The 27,090-nt window shown below is 47.2% G+C and overlaps 1 protein-coding gene across 2 annotated transcripts; it reads right to left on the bottom strand.

Moving 5' to 3' along the window:
* Nucleotides 1-679: 679 nt before the first annotated feature.
* CCSAP (centriole, cilia and spindle associated protein) lies at nucleotides 680-16,377 on the bottom strand. Of its 2 annotated transcripts, XR_010388456.1 has the most exons (4): nucleotides 15,940-16,377; nucleotides 7,258-7,541; nucleotides 5,945-6,052; nucleotides 4,344-4,415 (listed from the first exon to the last, which is right to left on the bottom strand). XR_010388456.1 is itself a non-coding variant. In XM_026117215.2 (3 exons), exons 1-3 carry the CDS (start codon nucleotides 16,274-16,276, stop codon nucleotides 4,242-4,244), a joined length of 795 nt encoding a protein of 264 aa, XP_025973000.1. In that variant the 5' UTR covers nucleotides 16,277-16,377; the 3' UTR covers nucleotides 680-4,241. The 2 variants fall into 2 exon arrangements, 1 of the variants encoding a protein (XP_025973000.1); XM_026117215.2 differs by lacking the exon at nucleotides 5,945-6,052 and having other exon boundaries at nucleotides 680-4,415.
* Nucleotides 16,378-27,090: the final 10,713 nt, after the last annotated feature.

Consider the following 27,090-nt stretch of genomic DNA (forward strand, 5'->3'; position numbering starts at 1 on the left):
TCATGCAAATCATTTGTATTTGCATTCTATATGCTGAAAAAAAGCATATAAAAAGCTCATGAAAGAAAATGGTGCTTTTTTCACTCTATGGTTTAACAATAGTTTGTCCTGCTTGTCTCCTCCTCCTCTGTAGAGGCCAGCAGCACCTACAACTTCCATGTGGCCACCCCTTAAAAAAAATTTTCCTAAATCTTAAACGCTTGCAAGATTGCACTTTTACACTTGCAAGATAACTTTTAAAGATGCACCTTCCTGCTTTTCTCCCCCCCTACTCTACCTCCTCTTCCCAAAGTTCTAAATAACATTTTACAAAGGCTCCAGGTGGCATAGCATTTCAGAGCCTAAATTCAGACAGGTACTGTCTGTTTTTTCCCTTAAGTGATTGCTGGGGAAAGCCAGGCACTGGGAAAATGGTAGCAGGAAGGAATCCATAGGAGAGTTCTTCCAAAATAGTTGTATATTTTAGAAACAGGAGACAAGTTCAGCTCTCAGAGGGATTTAACACTAATCTAGCTTTACCCTATCAAATCTGTATCATTTATTCTCCATGAGGGGATAGGACATAGGAAAAGCAAGCAGCCAGTGGAGCCAGTCAGTGGGGTTTGTAATCACCAGGCAGAGTATGTAAGAGCCCTGCAGTAGAAAAAAATCCAAGCCCCAAATACTACAGTACAAGCAGTCAAGGCACTTTGTGTCACTTATTTTATTTACATATACAAGTTGACACTATGCTATTACATAGAATACAGAAGCTTTAAAAAACAAATACTATTAAAAACTCTTAAAAATTACATATTGCTTCAAGCTTAGATGGTATTTCCCTATAGTTTTTAAAGTGAATTCAGTACTAACAATAGCTGAGGCAGCTTCTTCCTCCCTTCTACCCCTAATCTTATAGGGGCTTCCAGCAAGGTCTTGAGTCAGGCTCCATGTATGGCTTTGCTGCTGTGTGCACTGAGCTGCAAACTGAACTGGAACACAGGTTACTGCATGTAGGCCCCCAGATTGCTAGCTTTTGGTCCCTATCTTGGTAAAAAAATCTGAGGCCTTTAATTCAGAGCCAGTGCGTTACACCATAAAGGGGGGGGCGGATGTATTTCCCTACAAGCTAGAAATTTGATTAAAATGTGCATCTGCTACCTGTATAAAGTTCTTTACCAAAAATTCAGGACTGTCCCTCACAGATTTAAGTTTGTCTCTAAAGTTAAAGTATCACTTTGACTATCTTAGCTTCTAGTAACAATCTGTAGTTTATAGCTGTGAAGATGTGACTGCACAAGCATGCTATTCTATTTTACAGGGACACCCTTATGCAGTTTTCATTGCAACATTTTACATTGTAAACATTAGGCTTCACAACACAACAGTTAAATTGCAGCATTACACAGCAAAAATCTTAAGTTTCACTAAGCTAAGTGCTTTCAGAAACTGAAATGAACAGACAATAATTGTTTTAAATGAAGACTTTGGACAACTGTAAATGTTTGTTCTTCTATATATCAAAGTCTTGTTTTTAAAACAGGAGTGAGAAGCATTTACCACATGGCTGAATTCAAGAGCCATGCAAGACAGTTCAGAACTTCCTTAACTGGGTAAATCTTCACTAGCTTTTCCATTTTTGAATGAGCAATTTGATGAAAGACAGCCTTCTCTGTAAGAGTCTAAAGAATTAGTTAAAGCTTTAATACTTGAAATGTTTTGCTTTCCAAATCAGTTGGCTTTTTGTCAGAATTTGGATCAAAACACTAATAGCTGTTTTCCAGACTTCAGTCTGTCACATGCCAAATATCTTGAATACACAACTTACAGTGATCAGGACTAAATTATATCACATATTCAAAGCAAACCTAAGGCTAGCAGGTTTAAGAGTCAAATAATTTGGGAATTTGGGAAATACAGGAAAGCTACCTGATCTGCAGAATAGTTTGCTCCTCACTTCAAGCTTTATGTTGGTATTCTCTTGATTTAAGTACTACAGCACCCACAATTATTTTTTAGCTACGGACTATTTAAAAGCATGACAGTGACTCACATGGCCTGATTAGCATCACTGCTGCCTTCTAGCAGGTTTTTTGGTGGAGGGACAGCTTTTGACCAGACAAATTAAGGATAAGAACTCCTAGAACACTCCTCAGTACCTAGCAGCCCTGATGCAGTGGAGGTGCTCATGCTCTGCAGAACACCTGAACACTCCTATCTGAGATGGCTCAAGTTTGGTACCCTGTATCCAAGGCAGAAGACATTCAGACCTCCTGTAATTATTGAAGAGGCTGACATCTAATGGGAGCTCTTATCCTAAAATAGGTACTTAAGGTAGGTAGGCACATGGTCTTCTAGGCTCCTCCATTCTCATTGGGAAGAGAACTCTAGAAGCATTTTTGAAAGCATGGCAAGATAAGTCCTGCCCCACACAATCAAGAAGGTTATTTAATGTAGGCAAATGGATTGAGGGCACAGTCCAGTTGCTATGGTTACATACTTTAAAAGTCTACAAAGCCAGAAGTGTATATGGTGATCTGGGCAACATAGCAAGCAGTTTTTTTATTCAGTGGGGCTATTAAATACTGCTTGTTAGATTTCTGCTACTACTGTTCAAAGCTAGGTTGGATTTCTGAACTAAAAGTGTCAGAAGCAACTTGAGCGTATTTATAGCAGTTAAAGAGGAAAAACAGCATACTGGATAATAAAAACATCTCAGATGGAATAAAGGCATCCAGCTGAATAGTTAACCTCAGTTTTGGGCACTGATCTAAAGTCTTACAAAATTCTAATCTGATTTAGCTAAATGATGGAATATAGTCATATTTTCTGAAGTACTGGTTTGTGCAATGAAGCTAAGACTGGTCCAGGCTTCTGCACTGCAGAAGTGCAATGGTGCTTGTGAAAAGTTTGGAGTTTAGTCTGTGTTAAAATGAGTTTCAAAACTAAGGTAACATAGCACATTTCAAAGCTTTGAAGCTCACAACTACAGCAGTGATCTGGCTAATGCTCAGCTACCAAACTGAAAAAGTTCATTTACAGCAGCTAGAAGGGAAAAAACACACTGAGAAACTGACAGATTTTTTACTATGTAAAAATAAAGAAAGTGTTCACACTTCATTATATACTGTGGATTACTAAAGGATACCTTTCTGTCCTCCCCTGATCCCCATCTCCTCAGTGAGGAGTTCTGCACCAATTTTGAGAGGCAGAAAGCTTCTCACAACTTCATCTACAAGGTTTATCAAAATGATTTTCAAGTTTAAAACCTCTAGCAGTATACTCATTATACAATACCACCAAATGGAATGCATATTGCACTCTGAGCCCACTGAGCATAGAAAGATGTTCATAAGTTTAAAAATAGACTTCACTACACAGAAACCAACCCTCTCCATTGATAAACTGGTATTGAAATGATTAAGCACAAAATAAGTGTGACCACAGGCTTAATACAGTGATGCCAAGTTGATACTGGTACAACAGGCAACAGCTTATTGAGCAGCAGCTATCAAATAATGATTGTCTACATCAGTCATTTGGTGTAACAGTCACAGCAACTCAGAGTAATCCTGCAACTGTTCTTTGCTCTGAAAATAAGTGGTCCCAAGACTGGCAAGGAATTTATTCCAATTACCTTAGAAACAGCAATAAAAAAGTTAGGAAAGTATCAGCAGATTCATTAATCAAGTTTGGGGTTTTTTTTGAAAGTTTCTATATACAGACCATACTTGAGAGTTATCTACATAAAGCATCCACATTTATTAGTGCTATTTACCAGACCCACCGTCTTTGCTGTTACCTGTCTTGCTCTACTTGTTTCAGGACTGTTGAATCAAACAGTACTATAAATGCAAAATGCTCCTTCATCACACCTTTAAAGTCTTCCCCCAACACCACCTCCTGATCATTTGGAGGACTTAAGAACTTTTAAATTAAGGGTCAGATTATTTGTAACCAAGATCAAGAGTGTTTGCTTAGGCTGCCAGTACTCCAAGGCTCTCTTCCCACCTTCAGAAGAGGCCCTGAAACTTAAGAGTCCCAAAAGGGGAACTATTTAAAAATCTGGGTAGCTATATTCAAAAGTTTCTTCAAATATTATGGCTCCAACTATACACCCCCACTGAGGTAGGTAGCCAAGATACAAATATTGTAACAAACAGCTGGAAACTCCCTGTAAAAACCTTGCATAAGTAGTTTGGTTCCTTGCACCAGTGTCCTGATATGCTTAACTTTTTGAAGATGCCCAAGGAAATCATAATTCACCGAGCTCTTGCTGAGTAGCATCTCATGTACTCTGTCATCCAGGGATTATCTGGTGGGGAAGGCTTTATTCGCCAAGCTTTCTCTGCTTCTGCAGATTGTACTCGCCTCTGAGAAAGTTTCCTTTTCTCCACTTGTCTCCTGTTCTTTGCTCGTAGGGCAGATTCATGAATCTAAAAGATCAGAGTTAGTGTTATAGAAGGAAAACAGCCTAGGATTCCTCCTCCCCCCAGAAGCTGAGGGTCACTTCCTATTCCCCCCAGACCCCCATCCTGAAGAAATAGGGTTGGGTAGCAAGGTTGCATTTTGTTCTATTATTTATACCACTAACAAGAGAAGTACAGAACTGTGGGGGAAAAAAATGCCTCAACTTGAATTCTGCACTACATCTTTCCCATCTCATGCTATTAAAAAGCAGTTGCAGAGACCTTGAATGTTTCTTTGCATCTGACACTTTAAAACCTTATTTCTCCTATTTTTATCATTTTAGTTGTTAAATTCCTAAGCATCACTCAATGTGACCAAGCATCCTTTACTAAGCTGCAGTAAAACTAATCCTTAGCAACCCTTTACAGGACACTAAAGAACTTAATCTTGAGAGCATGCTATAAAAATGTCTGCACATCTTTCTATATTAAGAAATTATCACATTTTTCCCTAGACTCAGTTTTAAGATACAGTTATTATATACTCGCTTCCATCTCCAGAAGATTTGAATCACTGTTTCCCATCTCAATTAGGGGAGAGTAAACCTTTGAAGCATTCAAGAAAAATGTCCTCCTACCCAGGTGGTAAGTAGTCAGTTCCCACCTAAAGAAACATCCCTATTGACAAAATATTAGGTAAATGGTTTGCGTAACTCCAAGTGTTTCAGAAGAGTCCTGTTCTTGCACTCCAAACCTAAGCCCTTATCTTTAAGATTCCATAGCTTTGTTTCTGGCATAAGAAATGTTAAGTCTTTGAAAGCAGGAATAACACTCAAGGACAGTTGTCAACTTGTTACTAGGCTTCAAAGCATTGCTCAACTATTTCCAACAATAACTAAAGCTTATCAATCCCATTACAAGTAGTGTCCATTACCAGGATGGGTAGCTTCTCTCAAGAATTAGTAAGACCTCAAGTTCCTCATTTCTCTCAGAGATGAGCTATCCAAGAAAGGAAAGACTACTGCTTCAAGCCCTTCCCAAAACTACCCATCAGCAGTCAGTTGTATCTTACACATTGAACACCACCATCCTCCTCCTCACACATTGAACACCATCCTCCTCATTCCTCAGAGTCATTGATTCAGAGTCTAGAGTAGCAGTAATAAGACAACAACACATAGGCAGGGACACATTATGATTTTTTTAAGCAGGCTTGGAGAGCTTTAGAAAAGAAAAAATGGAACTGTTGTAACACTAAGGTTAATGTTTCTTGCTAAGCAAGTAAACAACCTGCTGCACTAGAGTTCTGATACTATCTATGACCATGTACATTTTAATTATGTTATTTTGGTAATGTCTACATCAACCATGCAATGGACCAGACATCTGATGGACTGTTCTGCTGCCAAAGTTTCCCACTATCAACCCACTGAAGCAGGCTAACAAGACATTTTAGCAGCAAATCATTTGTACCTTCAACGAAGCTCCTGTTCCCAGAGATTGCCCCAGGAAAGTCACTCTTCCACAGCTTAAACACTATCCCTGCATTTATGTACCTGTCTGCCTGCTTTGGGATGCTTGGTGCTAACTGCCTGATGCTTTTCTCTTGCCATGAAGTTCAGAACGCAGAAATACACTTATAACAGCCAGTTTTGCTGGTAGCACTGTAACAGCCAGAAACAAGATAACCAGGCATTAATCAGAATTTGCAAATACTGGTCAAACATGAAAAGTTTCAAAATGGATTAGTAGTTAAAAGCTATTGGCTTTGCATATGTGAAACCTTCAGGTTTATTGCTATAGTAATTTTATTGTAAGAACATTAATGGCAATACTGTACTGTCAGTTGTACAAACAGTTAATACACACTTCTCAACTGCTTCCTCTACTTCTTCCTCCATGCCTAATGGAAGTTCTTGAACACCATCTGCAAGTGTTAACTCTAGTGAGAAATGCATTAACAGCTTCCTACATGTACATGTTCCTACATGTACAGGTTATAGCTGTATCACTACAAAAAGCAGATCCCTGCTGCAGCTGGTATGAAAGCCTGTATCTAATGTTTTATATAAAATTAAGTGGTCTTGATCACAGCTGTACAAAAGCATTCTTGTTATCTTTACTCATGTGGTAATTATCATTTTTCCCACAACACTGGCAATCAAAGCTGTAGGCAGATGCACTCCTTGTCTAATTAGGACTCTGCATTTCCTAGATTTAAAAAGAGTTCTTTCTGTCCTGAAAGATTAAGCATTCAGGCCTCCACTGTACAATTTCAATATTAGCAGGCTGTCAGTAGGACTAGTGCTTACTCCATTTTCATGCAAGGGAAGTGCAAAAGCCATTTCTGTTTCTTCAGAAAAGGATTTCTGGGATCTTCTTAGTCCTCATGACAAAAATCTGAGGACTCGACTAGATACTAGGGAAAACTGTCTGTCTTCGGGACAGAGGGTTTAGGAGTGCAAAACTAGGCATCCAAAGATGACAGATTTCAGTCCTGGACACTGAAAGCCTTTTCTCACAGATACCTTACTGCCTAAGGGCTAGCTGAAGGGATTCACTTGCATACAGCTCAAGTCTTAATCAAACCTAGAGGAAAGAGAAACCAAGACTCTGAGGATTCAAGGGGAAGAAGCCCCTAACTCACTCCTGCATAATACAGCATAACCACAATAAGCTAGCGCCTACAAGACATTATCACCCACAGCAAAACACCAAGATGCTGTTGAAATCCTCATGATTTCTTGCAAGTTCACAAATAAAAGCATCCCTAGGAAGTTTTGCTTAGACATTAGACATTTTTAGCCTGCAGATGCAACACTTTAAATACAGCAGCAGTTTAAAATACAAATCAAAAGTTTTCACTTACTTCATTCACTGAAGCAGAAGCACAGACATTGTGAGTTTTCTGGCTTCCAGTATCTGTCTGTCTTTCTCCCCACCCATACAGAGCAAAGGGATGTTTATTCTCCTTTGGTGCATCTGTCTTCTGAGGACTTTTGGCTGACCTTCGATCATTGCGACTGGACAAGGCACTTCGACTCGGACGTCGTCCTGTACGGCTGGTTTTGTCTGTTTCCTTTACAGAAGTGTGTTCTACGGTTTTTTCTTGTTCTTCCCTCTGCTGCTTTTCTTGATCTTCTCTCTCCTTTTCTAAAAAAATAAAGTTACACTTTAAATATGTTGTCATTGGGGACTTAAGTCCGATCTGCTGAGCCTCTCTCAATATATTTCTAAAAACAAACTGCCATAAGAGGTCACTGATTCCTTAGTAGAGGTATACTTTTGTTAAATAATTAGACAATTTGTGGTTACTAAAGACAGAATGAAGTTAAGTCCCTCTGTGCATCACTGTCCTCATATTTAAATATGCCCTCACTAGTGAGGCTACAGATATCCAATAGCCCCAGGCAGTACTGGAAGTGCTGCAAGACTGTTTGCTGTCATCTTCTGTCCTCACTGTTTCATCCTTTCATCTTTCAGAAGAGCAAAGATGGACTTCTGAGTGGCATGTAGATGCTGCCAGGCAGTAACTGGAGAACAAGTCTGATCAGAGTAAATGAAATACGAAATTCTTCACATCATGAAGTTTTGCTGAAAGGAATATGTGCTTGATTTTCAGACTCCTTGATTATACATGTTGATAAAGGTTCTTTTTGGGAAGGGTAAGCATGAAGCAAAAATTTACAAAGCAACATCATCCATGCTATCAGTTTTGTGAAGTATGTTTTATGCTTAAAGTGGCATGCTCTTCAGGCAGCACCATCCTAGGTTTGTTTCCTGACATATGCTTTTTAAAGCTGCCAAGATAGGGGTCCAGCATTTGTCCTCCAGACATAAGGTATATAGATGTTTGTGAGGGAAAGTTTAATATGCATCTTTCTTAAACTTGCAGATAAAGACTAATACTGAAGGCTGGATCAGCATTATATAAGACATTAAGTGATAAAACAAAGGGAAACAGTTCATCTACAAGATCTACTCTCCTTGCATTATAGAGCTACGAAGGAACTAGTTTTCCTTTGTTCCTGGGGCCTCAGAGCCAATAGTACTTAGTATTTCCTGGACACTATGCACAAAAATTCAGGTCTTACACCTAAGGTGAGAGCAGCAAATAGCCAATATAGCACTGCAATACTTCATAAATTGGAGAGGAAGACTAGTAAGAATTTGATGCCTTACAGCTCATTAGTTTTAATGTGATTTAGTGTGATTAGTTTAATGTGATTATTTTAAAATGTTATAAATCAGACTTGTTCAAAACAATTTGTCAAGTGTGCCCAGAATAGGAATCACTGACTAGAAAACAATGGTCAAAGCTTTTTGTCACCTTTGAGATTTGTAAAATGTTCAGAATTGGTGACAAGAGGTCTTTAATCTGTTAATACCAACAAAATATTCTGCTTACAGAATTTTAGTGAAACAACTTCAGAAATAAAAGCAGATTAGTTCTCCATACTGCAAATCCTCACCAGTAATCTGTACAACTTGGAGAAGGGTGCTATACATTAAGCATAACCCAAAAGCATCACAGGCACAGGCAAGCATTGTGATCCAGAATCTTCCATACTTGGCCAAGCCAAGTATGCCTTTTGTTTAAACATAGATAAATCCTTTTAATAACCAAACAGCCTAGCAGACATCCACCAGTAAGTAACCTGCCTTCTCAGGTGTCCACCTTTGGGCAGTAGATGCTGCCTTCCACTGGATGCACACATTGTGAGGCATTCAAACTCTGTTCATATAAGCATGCTGAACACAGGAGTGTTTTCTGCCACATCATCTACTTCTTCCTCTTCAGGAGGCCACCACTGTGCAAAAGTAGAGAAAGGGGCCTATCCTCACCTGAGGGATTGGAGATGAGGAAGGTATGCTTTTGAGAGTACAGTTTTCTTGCAGATTCTTCTGCAGGAGTTAAATAGTTGAGGGGTAGAAATCATGCCGTTAGCATTTCAGAATGCTGTGTTGCTTTAAAAAAAAAAATTTTTGCTCAAGCACAGTAGAACAGATTTTTTTTGAAAAGGCAGTCATTTGAGAAAATACCTGCAAACTGCTTTAGAGGGTGAGGTAGTTGTGGCCAGACTGTCTCCACAGTCTGCCAATACAGTCACTGAAAGAAAAGATCTTCCTAAGCAGAAGGGCTCATCCATCCTGCAACAACAGCAATCATTCATGCTAGCTGCCACAATTTAACTAGTCAAACAGGTGCACACCCCATCTACACTGCTTTAATTCCATGTTGCACCCACCCAGCTCTGCAGAAGTGGAAGTGACCAGCTTAGCAGACTGGTTAAGCATCTAGTGGTGCATTACTCTGACATTCCCTCTGCCCTTGAAGGAGAAAGGCACTGAGACTAGGGGAATTCTGGGGCATGTGGTGAATGTAAGGCCCATGCTTTCTCTTGCTAGCTGTTAGTCCTGCCAGCAGGTTTGTCACTTGCTGCCAACCAGCACAGAGGCCCTGGTGCTGGGCACTGTCCAGGCTAGTCTATACACACTTGCCTCCCAAGCTGTGCAGGTGCAGTGTTTGGCTACAGATGCTACTGCAGTATGGCTAAGTATGTCACGAAAACTAGCTAGCAGGGCTATAGCACCAAGAGCTACATTTGTTAGAGTTCAGTCGAGTGTGTCTATGAAACAACTGAGAAGAGTAGCCAGGGACAAATGAGTAAAGGGAGAGCAAAAGCAATACAAGCTTAGATAAGGCAAAAAAATTAGCCAGAGGAATTTCAAGTACCTCCATACTGAGCACACAATTTTTCAGCTATTATTGCCTTCTTGCTTTTCATCCAGCCTTGGCTAACTAAATGATCTTAACATGGTAGCCTCTAGCAAGAAGGCTGCATCACAGCTGCAACAGGCAATACACATATCCCTTTGCAAAATCCACTTTGTCTTTATGTCTCTACACACTGTTCCTGAGAAAGGACTGGCTACATCCCTTTCTGAAGGGGGGGATGATGGGCACAAAGGGAGGTCATGTCAGAAGGAGGCACACCTTTAAGCATGCCAGAAAATGAGATGCTGAAGGAGGACAGATTATTTTGCTGTCAATTTTGAAGCAGAATAGTTTTGGAAAGCCACTCCATCCTCCCTTAAAGGGAAACTGCACCTTCCTTCTCCACAAAAGAGTAGTGTTGGAGTTCATGAGCAACAGTGGTGCCACATGGAGACTTCAAATTAAGGGAAAGTACCATCTCTGCAATTGAATGTATATTCTAGCACCAAGATACTACTTCAAGGCAAGTAACAGACAAGCCTGGATGCTGCTCACTGCAATATAAACCCAGGTGGTGTAGAGATTATTTGAGCATGCTTGTGCCAAAATAGCAATAGAGCCTATGGGTAAATGGCAGAGTGCTGCACATGTAGTTTTACAGTAAATGCTGTATGTCTGAGCATACAATAGCACCTTATTAAAATACCTACTCTGATATCAGGTGCTTATAAGTTCATTCCTACAGTTTATAAAGATATTTTCACAAACCAAGTTCTGTAAGTGATTTATCTAAAACTACAGCAGATATCCAACCTATTTTATTAGGCATTCCTTTTTACAGGACAGTAGCAAAACAGCAGTTAATAGTAAGGGAGGAGTTAAACTCAGCTGCTCAGGAAGCACAACCATCAGCAACAGCTACCCATCTCTTCCATGCCATGTGCCAACCCAGGCAGACACTGCTAAATGCAGTAGTGCATGCTGTGAATAAAACAGAAAATTGACTGTGGCATTACAGGGATTAGACAGGCTAGAGAAAAAGCTAGGAACATGTTAAAACTGCATCATGGATGCTAAGTGGAGCACACTGGGCAGGAGGGGATTAAGTGCTTAGCAGGCAGAACAAGGCTGCCAGGCCCACCCAACATGGCCACAGAAAGCTCCTGCCCAGAAAAGGTCATTTAAATCCTCCTGCATTGCCCAACTTACATAACAGCTCCCCTTCACTACAACTCAGGCAGGAGCTGGTGCAGCTTTTCTCCCTTCCACAGCACTGCATGTGTTATCAGGCAGACATGAATCCCATTCTAAGGCTCTGCTGATTTACCAGAACTATCAACAACCTTCTGGTCAGACCCACAGGTCAACAGTATTATCTTTACATAAGTGTTTGCCATCTACAGCACTACCTCAGGTTCAGGAGAAGCATTCTGCACTAAAGCTAGAAACTCTGGGTTCTGCCCAAGTCATCTTCAGAGCTCTCCTGTTCAGATTTAGCACTAAAACCAGCTCCCAGAGCAGGCAAAGCAGAAGCAACATCCCCTCTGCACATCATAACAGTTTTAAGGACTGATTATGCACCTCTCCAAAGAGGGAGTTCTCTGGGGCCAAAAGGCCATGTATGCAGTAATGGATATGAGCTTACCACAGCTGGGTAGAAAGTAGTTACCATCTACTACAGCTGGAACAGGTTGTCATTGCTTCAAGCAAGATCACATACAAAGCAGTACACTGAGACAGTAGTTGAACTACCAGCAGCACAGCAGTACAGAGTTCATGAGGCTCATGCAAGCTTCATCCACAGCAGAGTTCAGAAAGCACCAGATGTCTTGACTTGATGCTGATGTTGTTTCCAACAAAAAAAGAAGGAACATTGTAACATAGTACCATAAACCCCTAAAATGACACTACTGCCTTCTCTCCTTACTATAAGCTACTCCTTCCCAGGTCCCTGGGCCAGCTCAAACACATGTGCAACATTATGGCAAATGGTATTAGGGAATGACAGTTTGAAATTAGGTCTTCTGCAGAGTTGCACTAATCCAGATCAGTGACTTTCAGGCTATCGTGCATGGCAATTGCTTTGACAGCAATGACAAGCTAGTGTCATTTAAGAACCCTGTACCAAAATGCTCAAGGCTAAAATGTAATAAGGATGGAAAGATTGCTTTATCCTGTACTTGTGTGCAGTAGTATCCTTTCACAAGCAACAGGTTTGGCAACACTGCTGCTGTCAAGAGCTCCTGTCTTTCACTTATCAGGCAACTGGTTCTGCTGACAGTTTTGAGGATGTGTCCACTAGACCAGCTGATTTAGGTTAAAATTTTACTAGATCATATTTAAAGCACAATGCCTAGACATGTTTTACAGAACAGTCCCACAAGCAGTTGTTGCAAGTGAAGGGCCAGCAAGAATTAAGCCAAAATTGCCACTGAGCCCTTTGATATCATTCAACTATAGCTTAAGCATGATACAGACAGTGAAATGCATTTGTCTTATTTAGCATCTCAGGGGTTCTTGCTGGAAGTACTTCAGTCTAACATCACTAAAACTTCAAGTCAAGCTATAGACATTAGCTTTATCTACACACAACAAAAGCATTTACAAACTGCTTTTAATACACCCTTATGGTTAAGAGCTGCATAAGGAACAGGTAATTCTGTTAGAGAAAGTTGTTGCATGCAATAGTACAGCTTGAAGGCATATATTGTCAGCTGTAGCCAGAACACCAGGACCGAACCCTGCTGACATGAAAAGCATCCTACACTGACATATGACGCATGCAGGTTCATCTTAAGGAGGTAAAGACAAAGAACACCAGCTACATGCACCATAAAAATTAGTTTACCTCAGATACTAGGCAACATTAGTGCTGGCCAAACATGCTTAGCCATAAGCACTTTAGATATTGTTTAGCCAGAAACCAAACTCCCCAGAGAAGTGAGTCCACAGGTCTCTTCTGGCAGGCCCCCCACAAGGATGCTGCAGTGTGTGGGTAGATGTCAGATTCAGAAGACAGATATCATTGACATGAACTGATACTCAGCTACCCTCACAGCACTTCAGTATAATTAAGTTCTTCCAGAAAAAAGCAGTTGAATAATGCAAGATTCATGCAGTTGTGGTTTCAATGCCATCTCCTCTGCACTTTTAAAGAGCCATCCACTAAGCAAAAAAAACCCCACCTTCTCTAATACTGAATGAGTCACTTGCTTTTGATTGTACTGTATGCTGAATAATACACAATAAGTCTCCACTTAAATCAACTGCATAAGCTGTTTCCAGTCATTTTGCTAAAGCTCTTAAATACCTTCAGAACTTGGAAAAATATAGTTATCCTAAGCCACTTAGCAAGGAATTGAAGATGAAATAAAGACTTTTCTCCCACTGTAAAGGCAGCTTACAAAGAACGTAACAGCATATTAAGCATGCTATTAAAGCAGCAGTAACAAAGTTAAATCACCTATGGAGGCAACCATGTTAAACCTCATAGCTGGGCAGACCACAGTGCAATCACCAGGAGGAGACAGCTACACCTGTACAAGAGAAGACAGCTACATACCATCTCTGACTGTGGCAAACACCTGTTTCTGACTGCCTGTATGAAAAGCATATCTACAACTAAATGTTTTAATCAGCTGCCAAAACTGATCTAACTAGAATCAAGTTACCCAGAGACTCCACCAACCTGATCCATTCCCAATGGTCAGCAACAGCATCAGGGAGCATAGCAAGGACTGATCCAAGTGTCCTCCTAGCAAGAAACAAGGAGCCTGTAGCCTATCACCAACAGTGTTATTCCTTAGCACTTCTTTGCACAAAAATGTTAAATACTTACTTCTTCCACAAATACTTCAGTCTCCTTCTCAAGGCACTACCAAACCCTGCTTGAGGGGGCAAAATTAGACACACTTATACTTTGTTACACACAAGTTAAGTGGGGTGCTTTTATCACTGCACAGCTTTGCAGAGGTGGAGTGTTATTTACCCTGCAAGCCACCAGCTGTGTGCACCCTCCAGCCTCTTCAATCCAAGCAGACTATGTTTTTAAGAATATCCCTGGCCATTTCTGATACCTTGGCATTTTCTCCTAACACTGAGTCACCATGTTTCAGCTCAATAGCATTTCAGTACAGCAGATATGGCAGCAGGTACCATGTAAGCCCACACAACTGAGGATTACAGCTTGCTACAGAACTCCATAACACTAGCCTGTTCTGAAACATCAGGCCTCTTAGACGGCATAGCTAAAGCTTTTGTATAAGAGTACTTCAGGACAATGGATGTAGTTTAGCCAGCAATATCAGAGAACAGATCATTCTGTTAAGCTCTGACTCCAAGGGACATTGAAGCAGGTGAATTAGGCTCCTCTGTCCAAACATATATCCAGCCCCAGAACCAAGTCAAGCACAACTTGCAGACAGCATAAGGCTTAATTGAACAGTTCAAGGACTTCCCCTGTACAGAGCTGCTACTGAGCAACACCAGGTACACAGCTGATTCCATATACATATGGGGGGATGACAACCAATGGCTGCCAGATCAAATTAAAGAGCCAATAGCCTATGAGAAGTGTTAGAGAACTTGACTGACAATGCTGTTACCTGCCTACTCAGAACATGATCTGCTTAGTTAATTCTGCAGAAGCCAAAAGGTGACATATGCTAGAAAAGAAAAATATTACCAGTTTTGCACCTGCTTAGGTTCATGCAGTTGTCTGCACTTCAGCTACAAACCCATGGCCACAAACCTCAGTAGAAACCAAGCATTCAAATGAGACAGAAGGCTATGTGTGCAGATCTAGAAAAGGAACAGTGTCAAATGCCAGTGACTGGCACATAGTCTAACTTGCTGCTGCTTTTGCCAGGGAACCTGCTTATATAATTGCAGAGATGCAGTGCTACCATGGCAACAGTTTATATAAGTAGCTGTGACTCAGGATGACAGTTACCACAACTTGTTTCTTTAAAGAGACGCCTCTCAGATGCTGCAGCTTCTCTGCTAGTCTAGCAAGTACCAATTAATGGACAGCCTGAACACAGCACTTATACAACCTTCAATCCAGAAGGGCGAGTACTTCAGAAACAGTTACTGTGCCAGCAAGGTCCCACCACCTCAGCTGTTAAAGAGTTTTTAATCCCTGAGCACTTACTGATCTACACTCTCCTAAAGCACAGCATATTTCATTTACAGAGTGCCACACCAAACGTGTAATGTATCTGTCCCGTGTTGTACCTGAATCTGAGCCTGTTTTTCCTCAGCACTGGTTATTCAGTACTCACTCACTTGAGCATCCTTCAGGCCTCCATCACAAGCCAGAGCCATGATGAATGCTCTGCAGACATCACTGACCTAAGGCGAGCCACCGCTGCTAGGAGGAAGAGCCAAGCGGTGGCCACAGTCCGCTCACGTCATCGCACTGCTACAGCGCCTCAGGAGCCACACGGGCAGCAGGGCCAACCCTGACGCCACGCGCTGCACCAGGCTCGTCCCACGAGAGCAGGCGATGGGACCTCCGCCGCCGCCCCGGCGGATGGCGCAGGCAGCGCCTCCCAGCTCGCTCACCCACGGCTTCGGCCAGCGAGGTCCCCACCGCCCCGGAGCGGAGCCAGCTCCATGCCGCCGCCAGGCCACAGGCCGGCGACGCTCAGCCCACGCAGCGGCCAGCCCTGCTCCCCGGGCGGGCAGGCTCAGGCCCGCCGACACTCCGCGACGGCCCCGATTCCCCGGCCGAACCCGTTGGTGAAGCCGCTAACGGCCGCCGCGCCCCGAGCTCCCGGGAGGCCTCCGGGCAGGCCGAGCCTCGCACCCGCCTCTCCCCTCGGTCCCTACCGGGGCTCCGGCGCGGGGGCCCCGCCGGACTCGTCCTTCCCGCCTCGGCGGCGCGGCTACCGGCCGGCTCGCTCGGCGCCGCCGCCGCCTCTTCCTCCTCCTGCGCGGCCGCGGGGCTGGCGGCGACCGGCGGCGAGGGGGAGCCGGCGGCGCTGCTGCCGCCGCCGCTGTCCTTCTCCCAGCCGTCCCAGAGCCAGGGCCGGTGCGCCTGCTCCAGCAGGCGACGGCTGAGGCGGTAGCGCAGCAGCTCCAGGTAGCAGGCGCCGCACGACTCCCACTTGGGCTCCTTGAAGCGCTTCATGTACTCCGTCTTGACGCGCCGCGCCGGCACCACCATGGCCGGGACGCGATCCGCCGCCGCCGCTCCGCGCTCTGCCCCCGCCGCCGCCCGCAGAACCCGCCCCCTCCCGCTGCAACGTTTAAATCCAAACAGCGGCGCCCTGCGCCCGCCCCCGCCCCGCCTCGCGCCAATCGCAGCGCGCCGCCGCCGCCGCCTCCCCTCGCCGGCCCTGGTGGCGTCACGGCGCGCACGTCGCTGTCACGCGGGGATGCCGGCGGGGGGCGCTCCCGGAGGCCCCGGGGAGGGTGGCTCGGCCCGGCCCGGCCCGGCCTGGGTCGGCTCGGCTCGGCTCGGCCCCATCGCGGCCCCGGGCGGCCGCCAGCGCCTCCGAGCGGGGGAGGGGGATAAAGTGAAATACAGTGCAGTATCACAGTGAAAAATCAGGTGTTTTTTTCCTGATTTCCTCGCTACCCTCCGCTCTCAGCACCCCCTCAGGTCGCTGGGAACTGAGTGATGTGAAGGCAGGGCTTGCTATCGCCTTGCCGTGCTCTGGAGCCCGAGAGGAGGGTGCAGCCCTCGGTGCGTCACGCAGCGTATGCTCCCGTCACTCGCATCTCCTGGCTGCCCACGCTGGGGCCGGGCTCGAAGCGCTTCCCTCCCAGCCAGATTTGTCCTGTGGGAGGGGAAGGATGCTGCAGTCCTGCTCTTCCGCTGGACAAAATGGATAAATCATAGAAAAACAAGTGAATGTCAGCTGGCAAGAAAAGGCAGGAATCCTGCCCTTCAGCATTCAGGGATTCCTCTTTGCATACAACACAAATACATATTTCTGCAAACGTGCTAAAGCACAGCATATTTGTCCCCCTCATTCCAGCCTGCGTTACCTGCAAGAACAAATCTTTCTTGCTTCAATTTAAAGTCAGATGACTGAATCTGCAAAATTGGGTGCAGCATACAAGCCTCCTAAAGCTGTATTCAGATCCCTAAATAAACGCTGCTGGACTTCAGGTGTGCTGAGCCCATTTCACTTGCCTTGGCTCAAGTGAGAAACCTGCTTCGTACCCCTGGCGAGACAATGGCACGATACAGCCCCGTCTGCACCAAAAGACATTTAAAACCGTAAGGTACACACAAAGCGTCTGAACCAGTGTACCTGCAGGAACAACCCCCTTCTGTGCTATAGCATCACGGGGATGACTGCTGGATTTAACCTCCGAGAGCAAGCTGTATTTTAAGACGAAAAATAGGGAAGGACGTTGCCAGCTGTAACAAGGCGGGCGGGAGGCGGCACGACACAGCCGGTCCCCCACGCCCAGCCCGGCCAGCGCCAGCTGTGCCCCCGCCGCGGCCCCCCCCGGGAGGCAAAGGCATCTGGAACGAAAGCTGGGCCTTTCCCTCTGCTGTAATCTGCTTTAAAATCCATCTCCAGGGGAACTGGGAACAGGAATCTCCTAATCCCGCACTGCGTAGGCAAGCTGTGCACGAAGGCGGCCGTGTGGTTGCTTAGGAAAGGAAGCGCTTCAAAGGTAAATGCAGAAATAAGGTGGCCTTTGCAATAATTTGCCCTTCTGTACGCTTGCACCACGACACAGCCTTTAATGGCATGACCACGCACCATTTTTCCATCCAGCATCTGCATCATTCACCCCATAAGGAATTACTGGTATTTCTTCCTCTCTCTCATGCCACAATCCTTATTTAAGGCATAGCACCCAAATCCTGCATGTGAATTACTGTTTTCCTCGGGATGGTTGCTATGGTGCCATTGCCACAGTATTGTGAATACTTCAAAACACTCATCTAAGATTAGACAGTGTTATCGTCCCCATTTTGCAGCTGGTGCGGGGAGCTAGGGAGCGATTCAAGCCCCAAGTGTACAGCAGTAGGTTGTAAATGCTCCATTTTGGACATTTAAAAGCCTGGTTTTCCTCCACCGTACGCAGGATTTTACGACACATCAACTGTGCAAATGCACCCACCGTATCCCGCGGTCACGGTCGTGGGTGCTGAGCTCCCTCTCTTGGGTGACACAGCCCTGTCCCTGCACGTCTGCCCCCAAACCCGGGCAGAGCCTCCCAGGCTCAGGCCGCGGCCGCCACGGCGCAGCAGGGTTCCCGCTGCCTCTGCGTCCCCACTCCAACACACGGGGGCACCGAGAGCTTTGCAGAAACACTTGGGAAACTTTTTTTCTTTTTCTTTTTTTTTTAACATGGAGAAAACAATATTTTTCCTCACTTTCTCACAATAAATGGCTGGCCTGCCCTAACTGGTGCAAATTAAAAAATCCAAGCTGACACAGACACCCACACTGGAGAATTTTGTCCCAGACCGTTAGAATTTAACAAAAATATCCGTGGCTTCAACGTGACAGGAAGCTAGTGAGAGGGAGCCATAAAACCGCTTTTCCCCTCTCAGTGCTAGCCTGGCTTTTGCATTCGGGAGGGGCAACCAACCCATTTTCTTTCTCCCTCATTCATTATCCACACAGGCAGCTCTGGCAGCAGCTGGATCATCCCCACTCCCATCCCCTGCTGCCCTTAATTATACCTCTGTGATCCCGCTGCAACCCGGCTATGCCCCCAGCACCACCTGTCGCAACGGCAGTTGTTTCTTGGAAAATAACAGGGTACAATTTGTATAAACATACCTGTGACTGAACACATCGCTAGAGTAGGCTGCTGTAGTGCCCTTGGTTAGCAAAGAGAGCTGATTGCTCCTTAATAAACTCCTTCATAAACACTGGTTTCTTGTTCTGATATTCCTTTTGCTTCCCTTGGGCAGATGATGTTAACGGATTTCATGTGAATGGACAAGATCTCAGGTCTGCAATAATTGCTATTGTGTCTAGATATTTGTGCCTAGTTATTTAGGTATTTAACTGTTTTCAGTTAACTGTGCAAAATGTTATTTTGAGCTGATTTGCAAAATAGTAGCTTGGCAATTGAGGTTATGAAAACACTGCTATTCTTCCCAGGTACTGTTTTAGGGCAAGAGCTGTTTGCTGCCTTTGCCTCTCCAAGGAAATTCTGTCCCCGACGTAGGCAGGCACGGCTGTGCCGGGGAAGGGGACGCCGGGGCACAGCTTCCCCCGCTGCCCTGCCACAGAGGAAAGGACTCGCTCTCATAGAGCTCCGTCCTGACGCGCAGCCCGTCGGTCCCCACTTTCGGCGTTTCCTCCCTGGACTCTGCTCTTCGGGGCGGGTGCCCTAGTCTTCTCGCCGGCCGGCAGGATGCCGGCGCTTTAGAAACGCTGCAGAATTGCTGTTAGCTGCCTCCCTCCACTCCGCGCCATCGGACCGTACCCAGGTCACCGTCCCCGGCTGGCACGGCAGCTGGTGTCGAGCCACCCGTGTGCCACGAGGGAGCTGTGCCCTCACAGCCCGTCCCTCCGCGCAGCTGAGCCTCCTGTCCCTCCCGCCCGAGGCGCACGCCGGCAGCAGCCAGGCTCAGGAAGCAGCAGGGCACCATTTGCAGTGAAATGCCTGTGCCGGCAGCTCGCGGAGGCACCCGACAACTCGAGTATCCAAAGTCAGACGTCGCCTGAGGGAGGTGGCGGTGGCGGCTGCCGAGCAGGGCGGCTGGCGGCGGCTGGGGCAGGCGGCTCCGCTGGGCAACCCTCCTGCTCAGGAGCACCGCCAAGCAGCAAGGGCCCCATCACGGCCCTCCAGGCTGGGCGCTGGCCCCCGAGGCACACTCGGAGGCTCCGGGGACAGACGCCGAAGCCCTGTTCCGGGCGAAGGGCAGCTGCTCCCCAGGCCCTCCAGCAAGAGCGGGGCAGCCGCGTGCACCACTCGAGCGCTGTCCCTGGGCCTTGCCGCCGCAGCTCTGCGTGTCCTCAGCAGAGCTGTATAAACACTCCCTTTTATTTAGTCCTAATGAGCTTTTGGCTTCAGTAGCTTGTGGCAGGGACTTCCACGGGCCAAGAGTATTTAATAAACTCCTCAGTCATTAAATAACTCCAGCACTACAGATTCCTGAATGGGACTCTACAGTGTTTATGATGCTGATACTAACGCTAAAATGTCTGAAAATTTCCACCTCTGCATATTCTGTTGGGTTTTTCTTCACTAAAAATTAAGGAAAGAGACCATTCATATTGTAACACTGAACTTATACTTTTCTGTTTTAAAGCACTTTTCCCCTAAGGATCTTAATTAAGCTACTTAATACTTACTATTGCTCATCTACAGATAGAAAAGCAGGCAGCTAGGTAAGGCAAGAGTTTCAAACCAGATCAGTGGCAGAGTGTGAACAAAACCCAAGCATCCCGGTTTCCTTCACTGCCTCAGTTTGCACAGGAGCAGCGCTGCTTCTCACTGGAAAGAGGGGAGCGCAGCCTCGTCCGGGACACGGTCGTGGTTCAGTCTAAAATAGGCACAGCAAAGTCAACAGGCACAGCAGAGAGGGAACCTGATTCTTATGCCCAGAGTAGCGGGTAATAAAAAATGAGCCCAGAGGTTGTTTTGCGCAATGCAATCACAGGAAGATGCAGTGCAATTATAGTTTACACACGCTTTTGGCTTGCGATCTTTCACCATGGCCCTTCTCGGCGGTTCTAGGCAATAAGGGAGGATGGCAGCCAGTTTCTATGTAGTAGGAGTCGAAAGTTACAAGTGAACTTCGCTTCTAAAAGAGCAGGGTGGCTTCCAGCCTGTAGGGAGGATGCTGCGAAGAGCTGGCGAGGAGCCGGGAACCTGGCGGAGGACGTGATCGCAGCCCCAGAGCGTGCTCTCCACACACCGACCGAAGCCCATCAAGGCCGGACATGCATATTTGGTTGTGTCAACAGTGTCTAGCTGCTTCCCGGCCAGTAGCTACCCAAGGTTAGCACAGCTGAGGTAAGGAAATAGCTCTAGTAGACTTAAGGGCCCTTAGGATACAATGAGTCGAGTCCCACCTGGGCGTCTGACCCACGCGTCCAGCAGCCTCCCATCGGTGACCCCTCCGCGCCGCTCCCGGGGCTCCCCGCGCAGTTTGGAGCATGAGTCCTGTATTCAGTCTATCCCATTTAACCCCTCGCGAACCTTGAGTGTCTCTCTACGCCAGTATCCAATTCTCCCTATCCCATCTTGCGGCCACATAGCCGAAACAGGAGCAGTGGGAACCTGCAATTGGGCTGCTGAGCCACCTCTTAGGTAAAATCTGGGGGGACACAGAAAAACAGGGAAAAGAAATAAGCTGTTTCTCACGATGAACTGTATTTTTAAGTATTTAATAGCAAAAAATCCAAACCAGCAAGAATATTTTGACAGGCAGGGAAAGTAAAACCATTACACAGACTTCCTAGATTTGTATTCATCACTGAAACTCCGCCAAGGACCAGGGGAGCCGTCCCAGTCACCTCACAAAACAAGCCAGCACGCTGTTAATAGAAGCCCAGTTAATCCAGCAGATGCGGGGTCTTTGGTTTCATGGGCTATTATCCCTTTTAGGTTTGTGCCAGCTGCACACAGGGCAAAACTGTCAGGAGAGAAAAAGCAGAAGAGCTGGGTCAGATGCTTTGCAAGGCAGGTTGCCCTGCAGTAGCACACTTTGCTGCAAAAGCACTCCAACTGGTGAGAACCAGAAGAGAGTTATCTGTTGATATGCAAACTGTCACCCTGGGCAAAGAACGAGGTCCCTTGAGCGACACCATGCTGAAAAGGGCTATGATTTCTCCTGCAGATTTATTAATGCAAAGCCCTATTCCCTTGCATGGCGGAGGGAGGGAATATTGACAGTATGACATAGTGACAGCTCTCACGGGCTTTAAAATACTCCTGGTCGTCCCACTCCTTTTGAAAGAGCAGCTTGTACTTCCACAGTGGTCACCAGCACAGGTGAACCACCACCCTGTTGGAGCTAAAACTCTTTTTAAAAGCTCTCTGCACTTATCAGTGGGCTTGCTTCTCTTTTTCTTCCCTCCTATTTACTAGCATTAGGTTTTTTCCCCCTTTCTTTTCTTCCTGGCTCCTGCTCCTTGATAGCTACCCACCACTGCTGACAGGTCGTGGGGGTCCCTGCAAGAGAGCAGATACTGCGACCAGCAGCGAGGGGGTGATTTCAAGGTGCTCAACCTTAGCCTCAGCAGCACATTTGTAGGAGGGATTACAGTGGCCACAAAGCTCTCCTTACCTTTTCTTTCATCTGCTCAGCCTGACGCAATCCACGTTTACATGCCAGCCAAGAGAGAGGCAGGGGAGGCAGGAGAGACTCGCTGCTCTGCTCGCCCTCCTTTGCCCTCGCCGGACAGCCCAGGGGAGCAATAGGCACCCTCCCACCCCACATTTGCTGGGGACTTTCCCCACCACAGGCCGGCAGAGAGCACAGCCTGGTGTCCGTGCTCCCAGGCCTCCCTTGTAGGCTGCCCGGGTGGCTTTCCCCGCCAAGGCTTGTCCAGACCAAAAGCCTCTCTGACTGCCCCCACCTCAGAGCCAGGTCTCAGTGAATTAAACACTCCTAAAGTGCATGTCGCTGCTTTGGTGGGAATTAGCTGTGCAGAGGACAGGAGAGCTCGGGATGCAGGGCCCTTTCGCCTCTGGCACCGCCTGGAAATGACTGATGCCTTCCAAGAGGTGATCGCGGTGTTAGCTCCCTGCAGCCGTTCTTCTCTCTCCACCTGACATGTCCCCAAGGGGGTGGCTGGACCTTGCACACTGAGCTGCCCTGCCCTGACTCCTAAAATGGCCCTTCGAGGTCAGAGCCAAAGCGCGTTGGCAGGCTAGCCTGGGTAAATTTGCCCAGTGGCTGCCCCTTCTGGGGCTACAATGAGGAACCAGCTTTCAGTTTTGCTAGCCCTGCCCGGACAGCGCAGGGGAGCCTGGCCTCCGCTACGCACGTGTACGTCTTCTGCGATGGAGGTGGGCTTGCCCACTGGCCCCTAATTCCCACAGAGCAAGATGTGTTTCATTACAGCTGACATAGCCTGTGCAGACTCGGCGGCTGTCACCCCTCATGGATCTAATCTGGGTCTAATCGCAAAGATCCCGCTCTGGAAAAGCATCTCTATGTGCTCCCGCACCTCTGGCCTACCTCTCCCTCCAGCACCTTGCACCTTTCTAGCTCGTTCCTCCATCTCTTCCTCTCGTTTAGCAGTGCAGCAATGGGGCAAATGGGGAGAGCTGGCTCAGCTTCGGTGAGGATGCACTGATCTGGCACACATGAGGGATTAGCAGCCTCTGGCATGGGCTGGCCACCTCTGTGAGCCAACCCATCCCAGGGGTATAGAAAACTCACAGGAAAGGACGTGCCAGGGCTGCAGCCTGCTCACAGCCCCGGGGAGCCCTGCTGAAATCACTAGCACCAAAAGCTGCATTTAAGTCAGTCACTCCTGGGCCAGCGGTAGCTCTTGGTGGTCTGAATAGAAGGGGCTCCTGTTGCTTAGGGTGACTTCTTCCAAAATGGCCAGCTGCAAATTCCGGAAAATAGTTATCCTCATTTGCTCAGACCTAGACGGGAGTTTCACTTCTTTGCCGGAAACACTGCATTCTCCAGAAATTCAGAGGGCCACTGGAGAAGGGCCAGTGCCTCACAGCACAGACGTGGTATGAGCCCCTCCGTAGTATTGGTCTGATCTCGGGAGAAGAGCCTGCACGCCCTGCCGTTCCCCCCGAGGCAAACCGGCCATCTGCCTGTCCTGGGGCCCAGCGCTGATCCTGAAGCTAACAGCAGCCTGCTCTGCAACGGGCCTCAGTTCCCCTAGCACTAAACTGATGGGTAATAATGTGTGAGTCACGGAAGGTAATTTAATGCTTGAAAAATCTTCACAATTGAAGGGCTGAGGAGCAAGCCCTGCTCAAATCAACAACAGCATATTCCTGCATCTGTTTTTAAACACCAGAAGAAAGTGGCAGCTCGGTGTTGAGTCTCGCCTGATTTCACTGTCAGTTTGTAAAATCCGCACAACCTAACCTCATGGTAAACACTGTTCCTCCTCCTGGAGGCAGCGGGTCTTCAATGCAGAATAAATCTCATCCCAGCGTAAACTCCATGTGCAGGCCACAGCGGCATGTCCGTGTGCTTCGAGGTCTTCGATAAAAGCAGCTGCAGCAATCTACTTTTTTTCTGAAGCGCTTCCAGCTCCACTTCAGAGAAGCCTGGCTATTAAAAGCTCTTCCCTCCCTCCCTTAGCGCCAGGACAGAAGGAGAGTGGCTGCAGACCTGCACAGCCTGCCAGCTTCAGCACAAGGGGGAACGGCAGCGGGGAGCGCAGCAAGGCGCAGGCTGGCGCCCGGGAGGCAGACGGCACATCTGGGAGGCTCTGAGAGGCAGCAGCGCTTCGGTTTAGGTGCTCTCCTTGCCTTAGGGGTATGCAGCAGGCTGGAGACTGGTCTCTTGACAGGGGCACAACTGCTCCTGCCACAGTTTGGCCTCAGTTAAAGCAACTCGTATCTAAAGTTTATCTCCCTCTGCGCTGAAGGGAAAGAGGACTGAGCTGCAGTTCCTAAAATCACGCCTGGGGCAGAAGGAAGAAACTGGGGAGCAGAGGACAGGGACACGAAGGCAGGCTTTCCAGCTGCCCCAAGCATGCTGTGGGAGGGCACCGTGCCTTGTCCTTGCTTTTACCCATTTGGGAAGCACGCTGGCTGAGAGGATTAGTGCGCCCAGTCCTCCCTGCATCTTATCAGCAAGCCACTGCCTTCGGCTACCTCTTTAAGTCAGAGGAGCTGGGACCTCACGGGGACGGGGACGGGGAGAGGGTCGGGGATGGGAGGGGGTTTGGTGAATGGCCTCCCTAATATGGTCTCAGCTGTGCTGACTGGCTGGGGGCTCCCGCGGGAGGAATGGGGCCCCTTATAAAAGCACCCAGGTCCTTCCATGAATGCAAACCCTCCTGGGATTTAGCGGAGAGAGAGGGAGGCTTGCTCGATATGGGAATTTTGTGCGCCTCTTGGAGATTATCCAGGCTTTCTTGGGTTTCAGCACTGCACTGGGAGGTTGCCTGGGCTATGCATGACCTGACAGTGACGAGGACGTGGGGGGCTTTGGCAGAGGAAGTCCATTTTCAGGCAGCACACGGCTTCTGCTAGCGTTGCTCTGCAGAAAATACCTGCTGGCAATCCCCTGCCGCAAGCTCCCCGCATCCTCCTGCACCCAGCCCCAGCAGCCCCAACGGATCCTCTCTGGCAGTTAAGCTGGATTTTCACCCTATACCCTATTCACACCAGTTCTCACTTAAAAGCTCAGTTACTTTATTATGCTTTGCTGCTTTGCTGTGCTTTCAGTCCCCCACCCCTCCACAAAGGATAAGCTTAAGCTTAAGAGACGTGAATACACAAGCGATGGGTTTCCTCTCCCTTCCTGTGCCATTTCCTTTGGGATGAGGAAGGAGCCCTTTGGGTTCTTCTCCCTGCACACTTCCCGTATCAGAAAGTTTGCCTGTCACTTCCCTGCTCCCACCTTTCTCCCCTCAGCCTCCCCCTATGCTACGGCCAACGCCGCAGCCTCCTCAACATGTGCACAGCTGCGCCGCCGTGCCAGCCTCCACCTCTGCTGTGCCCTGGGGAGGGCCAGGCCCTCTCCGGGCCTCAAATCTTTCAGTATAATACAATATTTAATAAGAATACTCAAAGACAGGAGTGGAAGAAAAGATTAGTGATCAAACCTCATGTCCCTGCTGATGCCAGGACCCCGCAGGATGGTACCGCGTTGGACAGACCTCTCCGTCAGGGCAGGGCACGCCGCACAGCTCCAGCCAGTAGACCCATAGGCTTGCTGCCCCGAGGCATAAGGGACCCCAGGGTGGTCCCCACCGGCGCAGGAGACCCTGACCAACCAGATGATCTGCACATTTGCTGCCCCAAAGTGTTATGGAGATGAGCACAGTAGCTCAGCACACTGGCACGCACATACATGCACGCACACACACCCCGCTGCCAGCAGGCCCCCCCTTATAGGATTAGCATTTTTACTGTATTTAACTATTTCACACACTCACTCTCTCCCTCATGTTAGCCATTGCCCCAGTTGCTCCCCTCTTTTTTGCCAGAAAGTTTCGTCAATGGTCTGCAATTCTCCTGGGGCTCAATCCTGCCCCAAGGCCTTACGCTGAGGCACCTTCGCCAGCATCTGCCTTTGCTAGGAAGATGGTGATGCACAGAGAGAGGCAAAGGAGAACACGCTACCGCTTCCCAGATCTTACTAGTCTTTTGTAACTCTGCTATCTGATCAAAACACTCCCACACTCATTTCAAGGATGTTAATAACAACCAACTATGAAGCAAATCCTGCTGGTTTTTCCATTTGCCTGCCTCTTGCTTTTGGAGACAAGTTAGTATTTCAGCTGGGTGGGACATCCAGATAACTCCTCCTCATTTTCCCAGCCCGCCGGGGAGTCTCCCTGGGCCAAACACTGCGCGAGGGGCCCCCAGGGCCCCGGCGGGCCAGCCTGCGCCTGTTCAGACCATTCTGCATTGCTATCCTTTTTTCAAAAAGGCATTTTCTTATCGAGATCTTGCCGACTGCTGCCACAGGCAGGATCTGCGCAGTGCTGTGCCCTGATGAAGAGGTCCATCTGATGCTGTATCACCTCGGGGATCCCAGCTTCAGAAAGGACATAAGATTTCACTGCTAGTTGGTGAACATAAAAATGTGGCAGAAAAGACAGCACTCTTCTGAATGTGTCTTCTCTGCACTGGAGCATCCAAAAAAAAGAAAAGGAAGAAGAAAAATGAAGGAAAAGGTGTAAATCGTTCTATAGAACAAGCCCCTGCCTTCCTTTGCAATTAGCTCAGGAATATAAAATCTTTAGCTGCAGAATACATGGCGGTGGCAGCAGCCGCCACCCCAGCAGCAGCAGCAAGGGCCGTGAACGTGCTAGCAAACATGCTTTAGCTCCCGGTTTGGAACAAGGCATGTAGATGCTGAATGCACTCTTGGTGAAATAATGCATA

This window comes from Dromaius novaehollandiae, chromosome 3 (genome assembly GCF_036370855.1).
Source record: "Dromaius novaehollandiae isolate bDroNov1 chromosome 3, bDroNov1.hap1, whole genome shotgun sequence".
Classification (NCBI taxonomy): Eukaryota; Metazoa; Chordata; class Aves; order Casuariiformes; family Dromaiidae; genus Dromaius; species Dromaius novaehollandiae.